The following is a 17592-nucleotide window of genomic DNA, read 5'->3' on the forward strand; positions in this document are numbered from 1 at the left end:
TACTTATCGCCCGTCCATGCCTACGACCGAATGATGCTTCTTTGTCTCCATCTGGGGGGGAGGTGGTGGGGGGGGGGGTGTCTTGCACAACTCATACACACACACGTGTGTGGGTGTGCACTTGTGGGGTTGTGAGGAGACTGCAGAAATATCCTGCCTTCTCACCACTGTCTCTCATATGCACACTTAGTAAAAGGGGGGGGGGGGAAAAAGGAGGGGAGGGGGAAAGATGATGATCAGAGAGGGAGGGAGGGAGAGATGGGGGGGGGGGAGGGGGGGGGGGGGGGGGATTGAGAGAGATCGCGAGCAGCGAATGACTCTTTTCTTTGTCTCGATCTAGTGGTTGTTTGAGGTATAGGTAAATCTGCATAATGAGCTGTGTCGAGTGGCGCTATTTTACAAACTGCTTTTCAACAGGTCCAAAGTGTGACAGATTTAGGGAAAAAAACATCACTGTGTTGTGTGCGTGCGTGCGTAGTTTTTCCATTAACACACGCTGTTAAAGTCAATAAGCCAACCTAGATGTTAATTCACAGTCGCCGAGTGTTTGACGGCTTCTTTTAGTAATACTATGTGTTATCCACTATTACAACAGTCTCTGCTCCGTCCAAAAATACAATCGTGCATTTTACTGCAGAACATAATTATACGAGGTTACTTCGTGTTTAAGGATCATAACAGTGACTTTATAATCAATGCTTGTTATAAAATAATAATAATAATAATAATAATAATAATAATAATAATAATAATAATAATAATAATAATAATAACAAGTTCGTTGGATTGAAGACAAAGAAAAAACTCCCACTGGAGTTAGACAGCGAGGTTCGCTTCTCAGAGATTATTATTATTCTATAGCGGTTCAGGTTTACACCGCCCGGTCACTTCACTACGATCTGCGCTTAATCAGACACACCTGATCTTGTTTCCTAGACACACGGGGATGATCAAGCTCATAGTAAAACCGGGACTTGAGGTAACGGCTCTGCAATAGGAGGAAATCTGACTTCGCTGTGTTTTTACTGCAGCTGGTTTTATAAAGGGAACAAGCTTTTAATGTCCTTTCCTTTGCAGGCAAGTAAAACCAGACCAGACCAGATGACAGGTATTGACAGGAAGTCTTCTCATGATGACACACAGTCGCAGAAAAGTCTTGCGACACACATCACGTTTCTCTGAGCAATTTACTTCCTCTTGTAACCGTATATGCAAACCACACCACTAGCAATGTATTATTATTATTATTATTATTATTATTATTGCTAATGGGTTATGTGCAATATCCCAGTTCAGTCTGAAGAGTCTTGCAGAGCTGTTGTATTCTCAATAGAGCTCTCAAACATGGCTGGCTGAAAGATACACCACACTGAATCAGACCCAATGTACAGTCTTTGATTTACACCATCTCCCATATATATATATATATATATATGCACAAGCACACAACACGATTTTGCAAAACATTGAATAAACAACAAAACATGCATGCATGATAAAATAGACACATACAATAACACTGTACAATTCTACACACAGCAGCTGAAGCAGATGTAAAAGCGCTGTGCTCTACAAACGCAACACAGTAGTAGTGGTATCTTGTGCTGTGAAATATCAACAGGGTGGTTTTTTTTTCACAACTTCTGAGGAAAATAATGAGGAAGCTGCAATTTCGTTTGGTGTGAAATCTCTGTTCCACCCCACAGTAAGTTAGATGCAAAGTGATATGAAGACATATCCAGCTTGGTGTCAAAATGATGGCTAATAGCCTTGATTAGGTTGCTCTCAAAACGTTTCCAATAGTAAAAACATAGCAAAGGGTTACAAAACACAGAGCATAGGGAAGCATTGTAAAGCACAGAGAGGTCTGGTAAAGCATAAGGAAGCATTGTAAAGCACAGAGAGGTCTGGTAAAGTATAGGAAAGCATTGTAAAGCACAGAGAGGTCTGGTAAAGCATAGGGAATAACAACCCATGGTAAACTGACCCTTATAAAAGTTTCCCACAGCAAAAGCACAGCCCAGTGTAATAAAACACAGTCTCTTATGCTTCTGAGGGCTAGTTAACTTTGACCTGAGAATACACAGTCTCCTTTGTGACCGGGCCCGGCTGCCTGGCTGATGAAGGCAGGTTGTTGAGGTTCACTGTGGCATAGTTGAGTTTTGGATCATTACCATCACCATCCTGACAGAGAAACAACAAGGTCACAAGAATTAAAGCAGACATGAGGTGCTGGCCAAGAGTCTTGCAGCACCCCCTCTGTATAGAATGAACTCATTTAGCTTCATCAAGTCGAATGAAACCTGCTGGGAATAAAGTCACGTTAACATATTGAATTGCACGCCGCTGCTTTATAGTTTTTCATAAACTTAACAAAAAAAACTGCCAGAAAATTTTATATTTAGAAATCTAACATGATCAATTGTACTAGTGTTATGACTTCCGGTATATTTCTGCGATATCTTTTTTTTTTTTTTTTTTTTTTTTGTAGTTTCTTTGATCACATGGTGTTTAATAAAAGATCTAAATTAAGTTCACGTCATTTTTTTTTTAAATGATGTCTTAATCCTAAAATTCTAGATGATACAAAACTTCTAACCACAGCTGCAGCCAAAACAACTCTCTTTGCAGATTTATCATGACCATTATTATCACGTAAAAGAAATTGTGTTTTTGTAGAGAAAACCAAAAATGAAACATTCGGTAAAACTAAAACGCGGCTCCTGAACTGAAAGCCAGCTGAATTTCATGCTGCCTTAAATCTGAATCTACTGCACTGAATCATGCAGCAAGGCAGAGCCAAGACCAGCTTCACTTTTTACTTTGAATCTGTGTGCGAAAATGTCAAAGAAGACTCACCACTGGGTTTGCTGTGATCCCGTTCACCTCTTTGGGCAAAGACAAAGAATCAGAGCTTAAAATAGATTCTGTGGGCAAAGACAAGAAGACAGCAATTTCTACAAGCAATCTCCAGGCCCTTCATTACAATCCCCTGTTAGTTTTACAAAGCTAGAAGCGCGGGCCGAGGGCAGATAATTCAAGTTCCAGCCAGCAGCTCTCTGAAGGAGCTGGTTTCTAATTTTGTATCCTTAACATTATATATACTTTTTCATTTTTTATTATTGGACGTGTCAGTAATAGAGGAGTTCAGAAACAGAGACGGGATGTCGAGTCAGATCCTGGATTTTAATAAAACAACAGTTGCGATGGCAACACAAGGCTGCGATGGGAGCCTTTGTGACAGTTGTTTATCTAAACTGTAACGGGTCATGCTGCAATCACAGGATAATGTGAAGTAACTTCCAACCCTCTTTAAAACAGGTGATTTAAGGTTGTTTTTGGTGGGTAGGGGAAGTGTAGTGTGGGGGTTGGGGTTGGGGTTGGGGTGGGGTTGGGGTTGGGGTTAGGGTTAGGGATTAGGTGTTAGGGTTGGGGTTGGAGTTGGGGTTGGGGTAGGGGTAGGGTGAGTGTGAGGCACTGATATGCTTACTGTATAAGTAGCTTGTAATTAGTGTAGCAGCAGAAGCAGTTAGGCAGTAATTTTGCATTAGCAGTAGATGGTTGTCTTACCCTGTGCCTGGCTTCGTTTCCTCTTGATCACACAGAAAGCTCCAATCCCCAGCATGACCAGAATCACCAAAACAACAGGGACCACGATTCTGACCACGGCTTCATTATCTGGACCTGAAAACATAGACACAGAGAGAGGTGAACACACTGGACCAGTACGACCCCTCTGGAGACAGAATCAAACAGGCACACACTGCACTGCTCGCTGCTGCACTGTTATATCAGTGCTGTACTGTACCATTCTCCCCTGTGCTGTACTCTAATCCCCTGTACTGTACCTTGCTCCCCTGTGCTCTACCCTGCTCCTCTTGCTCTGTACCCAGCTACCCTGTGCTGTACCCTGCCCCCCTGTGCTGTACCCTGCTCCCCTGTGCTCTACCCAGCCCCCCTGTGCTGTTCCCTGCTCCCCTGGGCTCTACCCTGCTCCCCTGTGCTATACCCTGCTACCCTATGCTGTACCCTGCTCCCCTGTGCTCTACCCTGATCCCCTGGCCTTGCCCTGCACCACTGTCAAAGCCATGCCCAGAGGAATCAGAAAGCAAGGAGTGTAATACCTGGACCTGCAATCATCACAGTGAAGTTCAGAGATACCCGCTGAAACACAAGTTTACATCTGTATGTTCCTCCATCCGTCTTCTCCACACTTCTGATAGTTAACGTGCTTATGTTTGCGTTGTTAATGTATTTACTTGTGTCTGATATGACTATATTGTTATGTGTCCATTCCCACCTCTGAACCTCAGGGAGACCCCAGCAGGTAAGAGTCAGGGAGCTGCCTTCAGGAACGGGGTTACTGTGAGAGGCTGCACCTGCAGAGCAGAGACAGGAGTTAGACCAGGAGCCGCTAGCACCTCATCAATACAGCAATCATAGAGCTCAATTAATCAATGCAATTCATTCATAGAAACAAAACAATACTTCAAATTGTTACTGGCAACATTGGTAACAACAATGCAATGAGTTTCTGTTAACTATAAACAAAATAAAAGCTGTACAGCTACATGCAGCAGGGTACCCTGGCCCCAGTGGCAAAGGCTTAAAATAGCTGCGACAATAGAGCTGATATAATTCACACAGACGGTGGTTTGTCCAAGGCCTTCATCAATCTTATAAGCGATAAACTCAGTTTCTTCTAGTTTGTGCCGCAGAATGTATGACTCAGTGTTTGAATGGATGGATAAACTGTTCCTTATCAGCACTGTACCGTACCTCTCAGAGCAATCAGAGTGAACCCTTTCTTGTAGTCTCCTTTCCTGTTGTTCGACACCAGACAGTTATATTTTACATCCTTCAGGGAAGAAACAGCTTCGGGATTAATTGAGTGGGACACACCTCGTCTACACTCAGCATCACTATCCTTTTCACACCAGACGTTCCTCTCCAGCCCTGTATAACCCAGCAGCCACAGAGACACGCTGACATTACTCCTCTCTGACAGCCAGCGGGACAGACTGCTGGCTCTTTGATTGGGACACAGTGTGAAGGTCCCGCCTGCTACCGTGAACTTCTCTTCATCATCACCGCCACTCGCAGACTCACCTGGAAACAAAATGAAAACAGGTTTTTATTCCAAAGTTCAAAAATGAAAAAGAAGAAACAGAATAAAATCCGAGTGCCTTTCACTTCAAATGAAATTCCTGAACGGAGAGTAGAAAAATTCTACAATTAAATGCAAACTTTTTTTGTTTGTTTGTTTTGTCCTCATCCATAATAATCATTTAACACCCAATAGTGCTGAATTTAGATTTTTTAAATATTATTATTATTAGTAGTAGTATTATTATTAGTATTATTAGTAATAAGCATATATATATACATAATTATATTTATTTAGTATTATTATTATTATTATTATTAGTTTTGCAGAAATGTATGCCCTTGCAGTAATATTAGTAATGGCATTGTATTTGAATATTTATACACTTTTGTATGTATTGATAACCCTGAGTCACGGAGCTCTGACTGTGAGTGCAGGAGCTGCTCTTCAGATCCAATTCATAGAGGCATGAACACAGGCTTGATCGTCCACAATGTCTACAGAGAAGCAAGAGTCAGCTGCTGTGGATCAAGGCCCCTCTTGTTTCACTGGTAAAGCACTGGACAGTGCTGACCCACACCAATAAAAAGACACAGTGGCTGATCTCACACCCAGAAATTGTCATGCAAGTCAGTATATAAAAGATATAAAAGACAAATCTTGAGGTGTTCTAACACACACACACGCACGCACGCACGCACGCACGCATGCCTGTTTCATATAAAACAAACGTGTGTCTCACCCGCAACCAGGAGCAGAGCAACCCAGAAAGAGGCGAACGAACCCATCTCTGACCTCGCCGATCGACACGCAGGACTGTTTCAGAGGGGCGTCTCTTCCACTGAATATCACTTCACCTGAGTCTGTCACTTCCCCATCCAACACCACGGCTGACCAATCCAATTGCTTCTGCATTTCTAGGAGAGTGAAAAAGAAACAAAGCTGTGAGATATATTTAAAAAATAAAGTAGATCACAGTATCTGATGTTGGGTTAAATCTATTCAAACAGTTTATTATTATGATTTCTGATTCTATTATACAGCCATAGAAAGCTTAAACTGTAATTACACACCTTCTTGTGTAGCTGAAATGAAACAACATTTCAAATAGATTGCCTTTCCCAAAGTGTTATGTAATTGCACTGCATTTGCACAAGTGCTTGAACAGTTGCAGTGTAATTGCTATGTCTTGAATACTTGATGCACTTTTGGTGTTCTACCACTAGATGGTGCTGGTGTTAAGACACGCTAAATGTACGTTGTCTTCTTTGATGATGTCATCATATTTTACACTCTGCAAAGAACTTAAAGTAAACTATGGCCATGTGAAGGTATTTGCTACAGTTAATGATAACTATTGAAATATCTTATTTTTTTAAGTTTTGTTACTAGGGCACAATATTTAATTTGCATTACTATTAAATAATGGAAATATATATGGGAACAAGGGGTTCCCATACAAACGTCCAACCCCAAAAAGATAAATACAAAAAAAAGAAAATACACAATCTATCACTGCCCCCGTTGTAACCCTTTCTGTCACTAATACTGCAGTTCCATCATTACACCACAAGGTGTCAGTGTATCCCACAAAATTCTCCAGCAGTGTTTGGTTCAAGAGGGTTCAGGAGCTGCTCGGTTCTAGTTATCAGCCATAGACTTATGTAATGCCATAGACTTATGTAGTTATCAGCCATAGACTTATGTAATCCAGTCTTTATATTAGTGATCAGGAGCGCCATCTAGTGCACAGCTAGGGAATTGCCAGCAAAACAAAACTTGAACCACTAGATGGCGCTGCTGGCTCTTGCTTCTATAATGACACGTTGGGTGATCTAGCCTGAGCTAGACGTATCTATGAACTGAAATGCGTTCTCCATCTCTGTTGTAGTTTCTGTTTCGAGCTTTATTTTCCAGGGTTAGCAATTCCTGTTTTTTTTTTTTTTTCAAAGGTGAAATTATTATTTTTTTTATGTTTTTTTTTTTTTTTTAAAGAAATGACCGCCAGTGTTGTGCAAGCATATTTCTGATTTAGTTTGACCATAAACGACGCTCTCGGTATTATTCCAACCTCTGATTTCAGCAGTGAGGTGCTTCACCTTGACATATACTAAAGACTTTTAGTTTTGGAGATAAGAGTCATGGACACTAAACTATGCAATTGTAGGGCAATGACAAGAAACTCAGAGGTTGATAAGACAGAAAAAATATCTCATGAAATTGATGTGTTGGAAACACACTTTACCTAGGCTTCCTGTTAATAACACCCACCCACCCACGGTCACACAAGATTCTTTACTCCTAATTCTTTTGAAATACCCTAAACTCACAGTGCAGAATACACTGTGTTTATTAATGGCTATTGCCAGTGATGTTTTGTTTATGCTTTATTTTAATGAGCACTCTTCTAGTTCATAAACAACTGGCTTCAAAAACTCCTGTGAGTGTCAGTGTGTTCAATTTTTTTAGAGATCAGTATCTCTCTCTGTGTGTCAGTGTGTCAGATCTGATTGCAGATTGAGTATGTCTCTCTGTGTGTCAGTGTGTCAGATCTGATTGCAGATTGAGTATGTGTCTCTGTGTGTAAGTGTGTCAGATCTTATTGAATATTCAATATCTCTCTGTGTGTCAGTGTGTCAGATCGTATTGAATATTCAGTAGCTCTCTGTGTCAAATATTTTTGCATGATGTAACCCTAACCTAATCCTAACCCTAACGCTTTTCTGATACAGTTGTGTACTTACATAAACCCTGCAAAAATATTTCCACATTAAGTGCATTTTAACTATGAATACTAACATTGTCACGATGTGTAAGCATGCATGTATTTACTAAGTAAAAACAGGAATTAGAGACACTTATTGTAAAGTGTTACTATTTTTTACAGTTACAAACTAACTGAAAACAAATATAACTCCCCTCTTTCCCGGTGCCATCTTACTGTTGAAATATAACCACCACTCTTTCCCGTGTTCTATATGCCATCTTACTATGATATACTATATAATATATAAAAAATACAGCTGTTAATTCTAATGGGGAAGTCGAACCAGAAAATAGAAATAAATTATTCCAGATAAACAAAAAAACAGTGATTTCCTGTCTTATTGAAATTTTTAAATACATAGACAATCTGTGTACTATTAAAGAAAGAATATAGAATATTGTACAGTTGTTGGTGTCTAGAATGCACTGTTCTTCTGCCTTGTGCAACGGGAGAGGTTCTGCATGGGCTGTGGTGAGCACACCTCACAATGCCATCACATTCAGGGGGGGTCAGACCAGACATCTTGCTTTTTTTCTTTTAAATTTCCCCCCCCTTCCCGTTCGGTCGTGGGTCCGGGCCCGGCAAGAGCAGTAGTTTATAGGGAAATGAAAGAGAGAAAAACAAATGGGTAACCTCACAATTCTCTTTCCAGTAAGGAGAAAGGAGCCCAAAGAGGAAAAACGACTCTCCTTTCACTTTCACCAATATATCATATATATAATATAGCCTAATATATATATACATATACACACACACACACACACACACACACAAACACACACACACACACACACACACACACACACACACATGCGTCGCAGCGCAGACAAATGTATTTTCACCCTTGTGTAATTCAAGGTGGCAGACCACAGACGCGTTTAGTAAACTTCGACCACATTTTAATGAACAAAAAGCACACTACACAATTTCGAGTCATTTAACAAATGGCATTCATCATAAAACAAAACGATTGCATTTGAAGTAGTTGTTAAGGCTCTAGTATTGCGTGTGCCTTTATTTTTTTAATAAATCTGTCTTGTGTGTTTCCTGCAGCTCAGACAGATTGAATGCACAATGCTTGGGTGCTACTTTTTGTTTTGGATCAGTCCAAAGCATTTCTAATGGATTGAGGAGATCTGGTGAACTCAGATCAGATCCCCCCCCCCCCCCCCCCCCCCCCCCCCCCCGAGAAGTCTAGAGTTGACTTAGCCGTATGCTTTAGATTGTGCTGGAAGATTAAAAAAAAAAGACTTGACATTAGGTTTGCTGTTTAATTATTATTAACTGTGTTACTAAGTATATAAAAAAAACCCACTAGTGTAGGGATAGATATAGTTTGATTCAATTCAGTGATTCTGCACTGCTATAAAATTCTCTAAACAGCTGTGCTTTAGCACCTGTATTAGAGCACCACGTTTCTTCTGTAGTTTTGATTTGCGGTGGGTGTGGAATCCAAACCACTGGAACTGAAAATCTGGGGAGATTGTCCAGATAGACATATTTAATGATTATTTATTTTAATAAGACAGCTGTAACAAGCCACGCATGCAAGTCTTTTAAAAGCAGCAAGAGAAAAGGAACACAGCCACACGCGATAAAACGCAGGAGACTTTTCAGTTATTTAAGATGCCTAATTAATTAAAAGAAGCACAAAGCCGCCTGACATTTTCACGCAACACGCCAGCATATTGTTTCTCTATCCCTGATCACTGAGCAGAAATTCAAATTCTGACTCCCTGACGTTTTCATGCAGGTGAGTGTACAAAGGATATCAATGACAGATCTATCTATCTATCTATCTATCTATCTATATATATATATATATATATATATATCTATATCTTATAGAGAGAGAGAGAGGAGGAGAGAGAGAGAGAGAGAGAGAGAGAGAGCGAGAGAGAGTTTTGTGTTCAATATGTACTCAGCGCTCTTACACTACAAGCGCTCTATAAGTCTTAGTGTGTTGCGGTGGTTACTTCTGCTTAGAAAGACGACCACATAATCAACAGCTAAATCAATCTGAGTTCATATCAACTTGCTGTTGTTTTTAAAAAGCCTGACTATATTGTCAAAGTCATGCTGTTTTTGTGGTCAGGCAATGACATTGCTTTGCACACTTTTTGTTTTGCACCTCGTTAGTTTCACCCCCACCCACCACCACCACCCACCCCAACCCGCACACACACACCTCCCCCTTACCAACTCACGCAATCGCAGTCTGAGAGGGGCTGTTAAATTTCATATCTCCCCTTCTAAAAAAAGAAGATAATGAGCCAGCCCCCTTCTGAAAGTGGACTGCTTTGCTATCCTTCACCTGACGTAAAAGCGATAGCGGGAGGACCATTTTCGGTGTAAGCAAAGCACAGCAGAGACGTGAACCACGTGTTCTCAAGCACAGTAACCAGCCCCCTTCTCAAAGCACAGTGAAGATAATGAACCAGCCCCCTTCTCAAAGCACAGTGAAGAGAATGAACCAGCCCCCTTCTCAAAGCACAGTGAAGATAATGAACCAGCCCCCTTCTCAAAGCACAGAGAAGATAATGAACCAGCCCCCTTCTCAAAGCACAGTGAAGATAATGAACCAGCCCCCTTCTCAAAGCACAGTGAAGATAATGAACCAGCCCCCTTCTCAAAGCACAGAGAAGATAATGAACCAGCCCCCTTCTCAAAGCACAGTGAAGATAATGAACCAGCCCCCTTCTCAAAGCACAGTGAAGATAATGAACCAGCCCCCTTCTCAAAGCACAGAGAAGATAATGAACCAGCCCCCTTCTCAAAGCACAGTGAAGATAATGAACCAGCCCCCTTCTCAAAGCACAGTGAAGATAATGAACCAGCCCCCTTCTCAAAGCACAGAGAAGATAATGAACCAGCCCCCTTCTCAAAGCACAGTGAAGATAATGAACCAGCCCCCTTCTCAAAGCACAGTGAAGATAATGAACCAGCCCCCTTCTCAAAGCACAGTGAAGATAATGAACCAGCCCTCTTCTCAAAGCACAGTGAAGATAATGAACCAGCCACCTTCTCGTTATACTTTTTTAGACTACTGATCAGCGTCGATCTATAATCAGCCTGTATCTAAAAGCACATAAAAATATATGTTTCCAGTTTAGTCTTCAAAGAATCCAATCTTTCAACCCGCCTCGTGACGTCGATCTGAAGAGAGTTCCACAGGAGACCAAATCCTCCGCCTCCAGTCGTTAAGCTTTAGCACAAAGACGGCACTCTGCAAAATGACGGTGCGGGAGTAGCAGCAGAGTGTGGTCAGTACCGTGCTGTCAAACAGCAAGAGGACAGAGGTGAGCATCATAGGAGGCAGGTAAGAGACGACACGTCAACACATGCAGATCACCACCGGAATCACACGTGAATAGCTGTACAGCGCTTCCTTTGAGTTCTGAAGCCATTCGTTTTGAATGCAGCCTACCTGTTAATTCATGTGGATTAATTCCGTGTTCCTTTGTGCGGAGTTACAATGCACTTTAAATCAACATGCCTCTAATGTTTAAATTATTTTCTGATACATCTGTGCACGTACATCTATCATGTAAAAATATGTCCACATGAAGTCCATTGTAACCGTGCATGCTGACAAGACAATGATGTGTAAGCACACGAACTACGCTGTAGGAAGAGTGGGATAAGTCGGAGAGAGGGAGTTCTAGAGAAAGAGAGAGAGAAGGGGTGAGGGGGAGACGAGGTTGGGGAGGTGAGGGGTTTGGGCATCTAGCCAACACTACCCAGGGTTCCGTGCGTTTGGTGGGCGTTATCATGCGTTCGGTTTAGTCATCTCCAAACCGAGCGGCACACCTTGACTGAAAATAGTTCTTATTTCTTATTTCAAACCCTGCGCGTTTCACAGAAACGATTAAAAGAATGTAACCACACCAGTCTGCTTCTGCAGAGGTGTGAAAAAAACATCCGCGTTGAATCGCTCGCTGACACCAGCACTGGGGCAAAAGGCACATACAAAAAAAAAAAAAAAAAAAAAAAACCCAAAAAAAAAAAAAAAAAAAAACAAATAAAACGATCAGCATTGAGATCTCATCTCAGATAAGATAGCTAGATGAGATAACAGGTGGCGGATGTCTGTCGGATCTGAACTCAATCTGAAACTCAAAATTGCGAAGACAGATTTGTTTGCACACCTGCCAAGTCTGCAGCTTAGCTAATGAAAGACTCTCATGTCCGACAGGTCCCAAATATTTCTGACAGGCTCTGTCTCAGAGCAGGCGCCGTGACTTTCTATTGTGCTGGTTAACAATTGTCATCACGGAGATGCTGCAGAGTGATCTGTCCATCTCGGGCAGGTGTTGTGACTCTTGGTCTCCCGGTTGGCGTCCTGTCATTGACAGAGTGTGTCTGGTTATACCGTCTCTCCAGGTTTGAAATCGCTGGATGTGAGCACCCAAGACGGCGAGCCACAGTCCGCTGCCCCAGTCCAGCCTCCAACATGCCGATCGCACGAAGGCGCTGCTCTCTTGACAGACGTGGCATATATATATATATATATATATATTCTGTGATTATCTTTATTGCTTTATTGCTTGCAATTCAAGAGCTGAGACCACTGCATATCCAATGTCCATTGAACTGTCTCACTATATAGGTGATTGAGTGCGTAAGATTCAGTCATAGTCTCTCCAGCGTATCATGGTCAAGGATGAATGTTCGAGTGATTAAAAAGAAACCAAAAATATTTCGTCAATGTCCATCATTCATATATCTTTTTTTTTGGTTAAGCGTGATTTTCTTTGATGCCCTCTCTCTCTCTCTCTCTCTCTCTTCTCCTCTCTCACTCTCTCTTCTCTTCTCTAAAACACAATATATTTTCACTACAAAGATATACTGCCCTCTCTCTCTCTCTCTCTCTCTCTCTCTCTCTCTCTCTCTCTCTCTATATCTCTATAATATATATATATATATATATATATATATATATATATATATATATATATATATATATATGATTTGAACTCGGCTCTCGCCAAGATAAGCACCAACTAAGACGTAGCTTTGCAGTAAACTAATGTGATCCATCTCCATCCATTTGCGTTGTTTTCCATCTGATGATGTAGATATCCTTCTGCCTGGTGTTGATTGCTGAAGTGTAATGCTGGCTCCAGGGATCAGCTCATTTTGCCTCCCAAGTGTTGTGAACAGCTAATTTGCACTTAATAAACACTTAACCTACTTTGCACGAACCATGTTGCAATGCTATAAATATATATATATATATATATATATATATATATATATATATATATATATATATATATATATATATATATATATATATATATATATATATATATATATAATATATATATCCTATCTATAATATGTTATACACGTTTACAATGTGTTTAATGTAACCCCAACCCGTTTCTGATTCAATTGTGTGCTTGCATATATCATGCAAAAAGATTTCCCCATGAAGAACATTGTAACCGTGCAGAGTGATGTTATGTCAGCATGCATGCATTTACCGAGAGTGTTTTGCTCTGTTTACTGTAAATGCTCGGCCCCCTTGTTCAAGAGTGGGATGGGGCAGAGAGCTAAGGCTTGTGAGAAACACCAAGTGTCAATTTCAGAATCAGGTCTGAATTCAGGGACACGTCAGAACTGACTCGGGGCATTCCAACCATACACAATGTTTAACTGTCAGCAGCGAGGAAATTCAGACCGGCCTCCATCTTGTGTATTATTAATTAATCATTTACCAAAGCGACTCAGAGACTAGGGGGGGTGAACTCTGCATCATCAACAACTGCTGCTGCTGCTGCAGAGTCTCTTCCAATAGGACCTAGTCTGCTTTGCATCTCATCTGAAGGACGGGGCACAAGGAGGTGAAGTGACTCGCTCAGGGTCCCACACAGCAAGTCAGAACATCCTGATATCAAACTCTTTTTTTTAACCACTGGACCTCCAGGCCTAGCTTCAGCACTCCAGACAGACGGACGGATAGACGGGTGTGTTTTGTGATGAGTGCTAGTGAGGAATGCACTGCAGTGAACATGCTGTGATATTTTAAATAGATTTGCACACGAAGTGCATTGTAGCTATGCATAATAACATTGTAACTATATGCAAGTACACATGCATTTATTAACTTTTATGTAAACACACAGTGATTTATGTAAAGTGTTACCATAAGCAGTTTCCATCTATAAAACGCATCTGTAATTCCCCATTTATTACAATGTAATTATATGGTTATAAGCATCCATTGTAAGTAAAGTGAAAACACACACACACAGACACACTGACACACACACACACACACTGATACACACACTGACACACACCACACACACACACTGACACACACACTGACACTGACACAGACACATACAGACACAGACACACACACACACACAGACACACACACACACACACACACACACACACACACACATTGACAGACACACACACACTGACACAGACACTGACACACACACACTGACACAGACACACACACACACACACACACACACACACACACTGACACAGACACACACGCAGACACACACACACACTGACACTGACACACACACACACACTGACACCGACACACACACACACTGAAACACACAGACATGCACATGTGGAATTTCAAACTGATGTTCCAGAGCTGCACAAAGCTTGCTGAATGGGTGTTGGGGGATCCCCAGCAGGTATTTGCATTTGAAGCTGATTTCTCTGCATCTTCCTCTGGGTACACGTTGCTCTCAGAACCCACAGAACAGAGGCAGGTTTTCAGTAAATGTTCTAGTAGACCCAGGCTGACACTACCCACTCAAACACTGAGAGAGACTCAGAGCAGGAGAGCTGTGCGATCAGCCAGGGAATTCAACGTGTTCACTTGAGTCCTTGAAGTCTCACAACCAGAACTGCGACTAAGTGTGAAAAGGGACTTTGCAGAAAACAGTAAGAGACACCTTGCAGCCTGTCCCTTAGAGAACAAATTATACTGCTTTGATATCCCCCTGGTAAAAGCACAGCACAGTGTAGTAAAGCACAGTGAAGATAATGAACCAGCCCCCTTCTCAAAGCACAGTGAAGATAATGAACCAGCCCCCTTCTCAAAGCACAGTGAAGAGAATGAACCAGCCCCCTTCTCAAAGCACAGAGAAGAGAATGCAACCAGCCCCCTTCTCAAAGCACAGAGAAGATAATGAACCAGCCCCCTTCTCAAAGCACAGTAAAGATAATGAACCAGCCCCCTTCTCAAAGCACAGTGAAGAGAATGAACCAGCCCCCTTCTCAAAGCACAGAGAAGAGAATTCAACCAGCCCCCTTCTCAAAGCACAGTGAAGATAATGAACCAGCCCCCTTCTCAAAGTGTGCAGTGATAATGTTGCCACTAAGAATACATAAGAAAATCAAAATTAAACCCTTGGCTATAGCTTGATACTGGATCATTGGTGGAGTGGATTAAAGGTTTGGTTTTGGGGGGGGGGTTTAACCACTAGAAGTGTAACAAAAAAACTGTAACCCCCTTATCTGAATAGATTATTTCAAATGAGTAGAATTGCTGCTTCTGTATCTAGTCCTGCAATTCTTCAATGCTCAGGTGCTAACAAACAGCAACAGGAAGCTAGACTCTCTCTCTCTCTTTCTCTCTCTCTCTCTCTTTCTCTCTCTCTCTATCTCTCTCTCTCCCCTCTGTCCCTCACTCCCATCCTCTCTGACCGCCTTGCCCCTTCCTCTGGGGGCCTGGGTTCCAGTCTGGGGGGCTAGGTGGCGCTAGTGCAATCATGTTAATGCACTAGACCAGCCTTTCAGTGTGGACTATGAACTCTCTGCAGCTATCACTGCCCCCCCCCCCCTCTCTCTCTCTCTCTCTCTCTCTCTCTCTCTCTCTCTCATGAATGACATCTCTTCCCTCTCTCTCTAATAACTCTCATACTCAGTCACGTCTTAATCCACTCTGGTTGTGAGTATCTGAGGGAGACGGCAGCAGGGACCTTTACCTGTTCATGCAACAAAACAAACAAACAACCCAAAAGAAAACAAACAAACAAACAAAAAATCAAAAGAAACTCCTTTTCTGTGTTCAGAACCACTGAATGGGCGTGAACTTGACCGACAAGATGGAAGTCTGGGTGAGTCCTGTTAGATATTATTATTATTATTATTATTATTATTATTATTATTATTATTATTATTATTTCTTAGTAGATCCCCTTACCCAGGCCGACTTACAGTTTTATACAAAAAAACACATATGAAAAAGTACAGAACAATTAAGAGCAAGATACAAAATATATGACTTCAGAATACAGCACAGTGATTAACAAGTCCGCCTCCCGCCGTGCTAACAGAAGCGCTATTTATTAACGAGAGCGCATCAGATTATAAAGACATTATTTATTTATTGCTGCGTTAATGGCTGTGTTAATATAAAGTATAAAACTAGAAACAGTGTTCGGAAAACAACGAGTTCCTATTACTGGGTTATCAACTAATCGACACGGGGTGAAGTGCACACGCACACACGCACACACACACGCACACGCACACACGCACACGCACACACACTGGAGCTGCCTATAAGCTTTTGATGTCATGGTTAGCACACATTTAAATTTGTTATTGTTTGTGATGTCGGCCGCTACACAAGTAATGATATAACGATCTGGCATTCCTTTTTATTGAACCCTTCAGGCATCATTGTATTGAGTCTGTTTATCAGTTTAATTTCCTTTACTCGTCTCTATTGCACACATCTATCTATTTCTTCTAAAAACTCCAACATTGTAGGTCATTTGTACATAAAAACGCGTTTGTTGATAAAGTTTTTTTTTTTTTTTTTTTTTTAAACAGCATGAGAAGCATGTTCTCAAAGCAATCGCATTCCCTTTATCTGGGAATTCTTATAATCCAATAATCGCGCGGATTGCTATGTTATATTGTAATACAGTGTAATTCTAAAATCATTTTAAATTAGCAAACAATAAATGCTTCTGCAATTAACTAACCGGTATGTTGCAATTTCCATTTTCATTGTAATGTATCTGTTTAATGAAACAGGTGCTATTAATTTGTCTTCTCTCTATATCCTAGATGTATAATTCAGAGATTTTCAAAATAGAGTCGATGACGCTATATAGGCAGAGAACGAAGTGTATCTATTTATATATATATATATATATATATATATATATATATATATATATATATATATATTATATATATAGAGAGAGAGAGAGAGAGAGAGAGAGAGAGAGAGAGAGAGAGAGAGAGAGAGATAGATAGATAGATAGATAGATAGATAGATGACTATCTTAATGATGGGAATGGTTCCTACCTCGCTCGACACCCAATTGTCGCAGCAGTGAAAAGTGATTCACACAGTGTTTGATTTCTAACACAGATGTAACTTTGTTGCAATAGCGGTAGTCGCATTTATCTGCATATCTATTATGCTACTAATTCTACATTCTAACCCTCACAACCACCATCACTGGCACAAACCAGGTTGCGAGGGTGCTGAGCTACGATTTATCGATCAAAAAGAAAGCGGGCAACACTTTCCAGACATCGCCGCTGCTTATTCAAGGCATGCGTGCTGACCCTTCATTACATTGCTATAGGCGTAGTTACAATGTACTTCATGTGAGTTGGGTTTAGAGTTAGGGTTACACTTCGGGTTATGTCACGTGTGTGAAGTGCATTGTAGCCATGCATAATGACATGTAACGAGGTGTGAGCC

The 17592-nt window shown here is 41.2% G+C and overlaps 1 protein-coding gene and 1 pseudogene across 1 annotated transcript; both read right to left on the minus strand.

Annotated features, from left to right (window-relative positions):
* LOC121304198 overlaps positions 1-17592 on the minus strand; it is a 387591-nt pseudogene that overhangs the window by 251327 nt on the left and 118672 nt on the right.
* Positions 1972-5915, minus strand: LOC121304245. Its single transcript, XM_041235270.1, has 6 exons — positions 5850-5915; positions 4780-5109; positions 4125-4379; positions 3571-3684; positions 2860-2927; positions 1972-2184 (listed from the first exon to the last, which is right to left on the minus strand). The coding sequence occupies exons 1-6, from the start codon at positions 5893-5895 to the stop codon at positions 2059-2061; spliced, it is 939 nt and encodes a 312-aa protein (XP_041091204.1). The 5' UTR covers positions 5896-5915; the 3' UTR covers positions 1972-2058.

Source organism: Polyodon spathula, chromosome 37 (genome assembly GCF_017654505.1).
Source record: "Polyodon spathula isolate WHYD16114869_AA chromosome 37, ASM1765450v1, whole genome shotgun sequence".
Taxonomy (NCBI): domain Eukaryota; kingdom Metazoa; phylum Chordata; class Actinopteri; order Acipenseriformes; family Polyodontidae; genus Polyodon; species Polyodon spathula.

Coding starts and splice junctions, on each gene's coding strand:
- LOC121304245 (XM_041235270.1), bottom strand. CDS start 5,895: ATGGGTTCGTTCGCCTCTTTCTGGGTTGCTCTGCTCCTGGTTGCGG. Junction 5,110..5,849: donor TGCTCTGCTCCTGGTTGCGG/GTGAGACACACG, acceptor TTTTGTTTCCAG/GTGAGTCTGCGAGTGGCGGT. Junction 2,928..3,570: donor GAAACGAAGCCAGGCACAGG/GTAAGACAACCA, acceptor CTTTGCCCACAG/AATCTATTTTAAGCTCTGAT.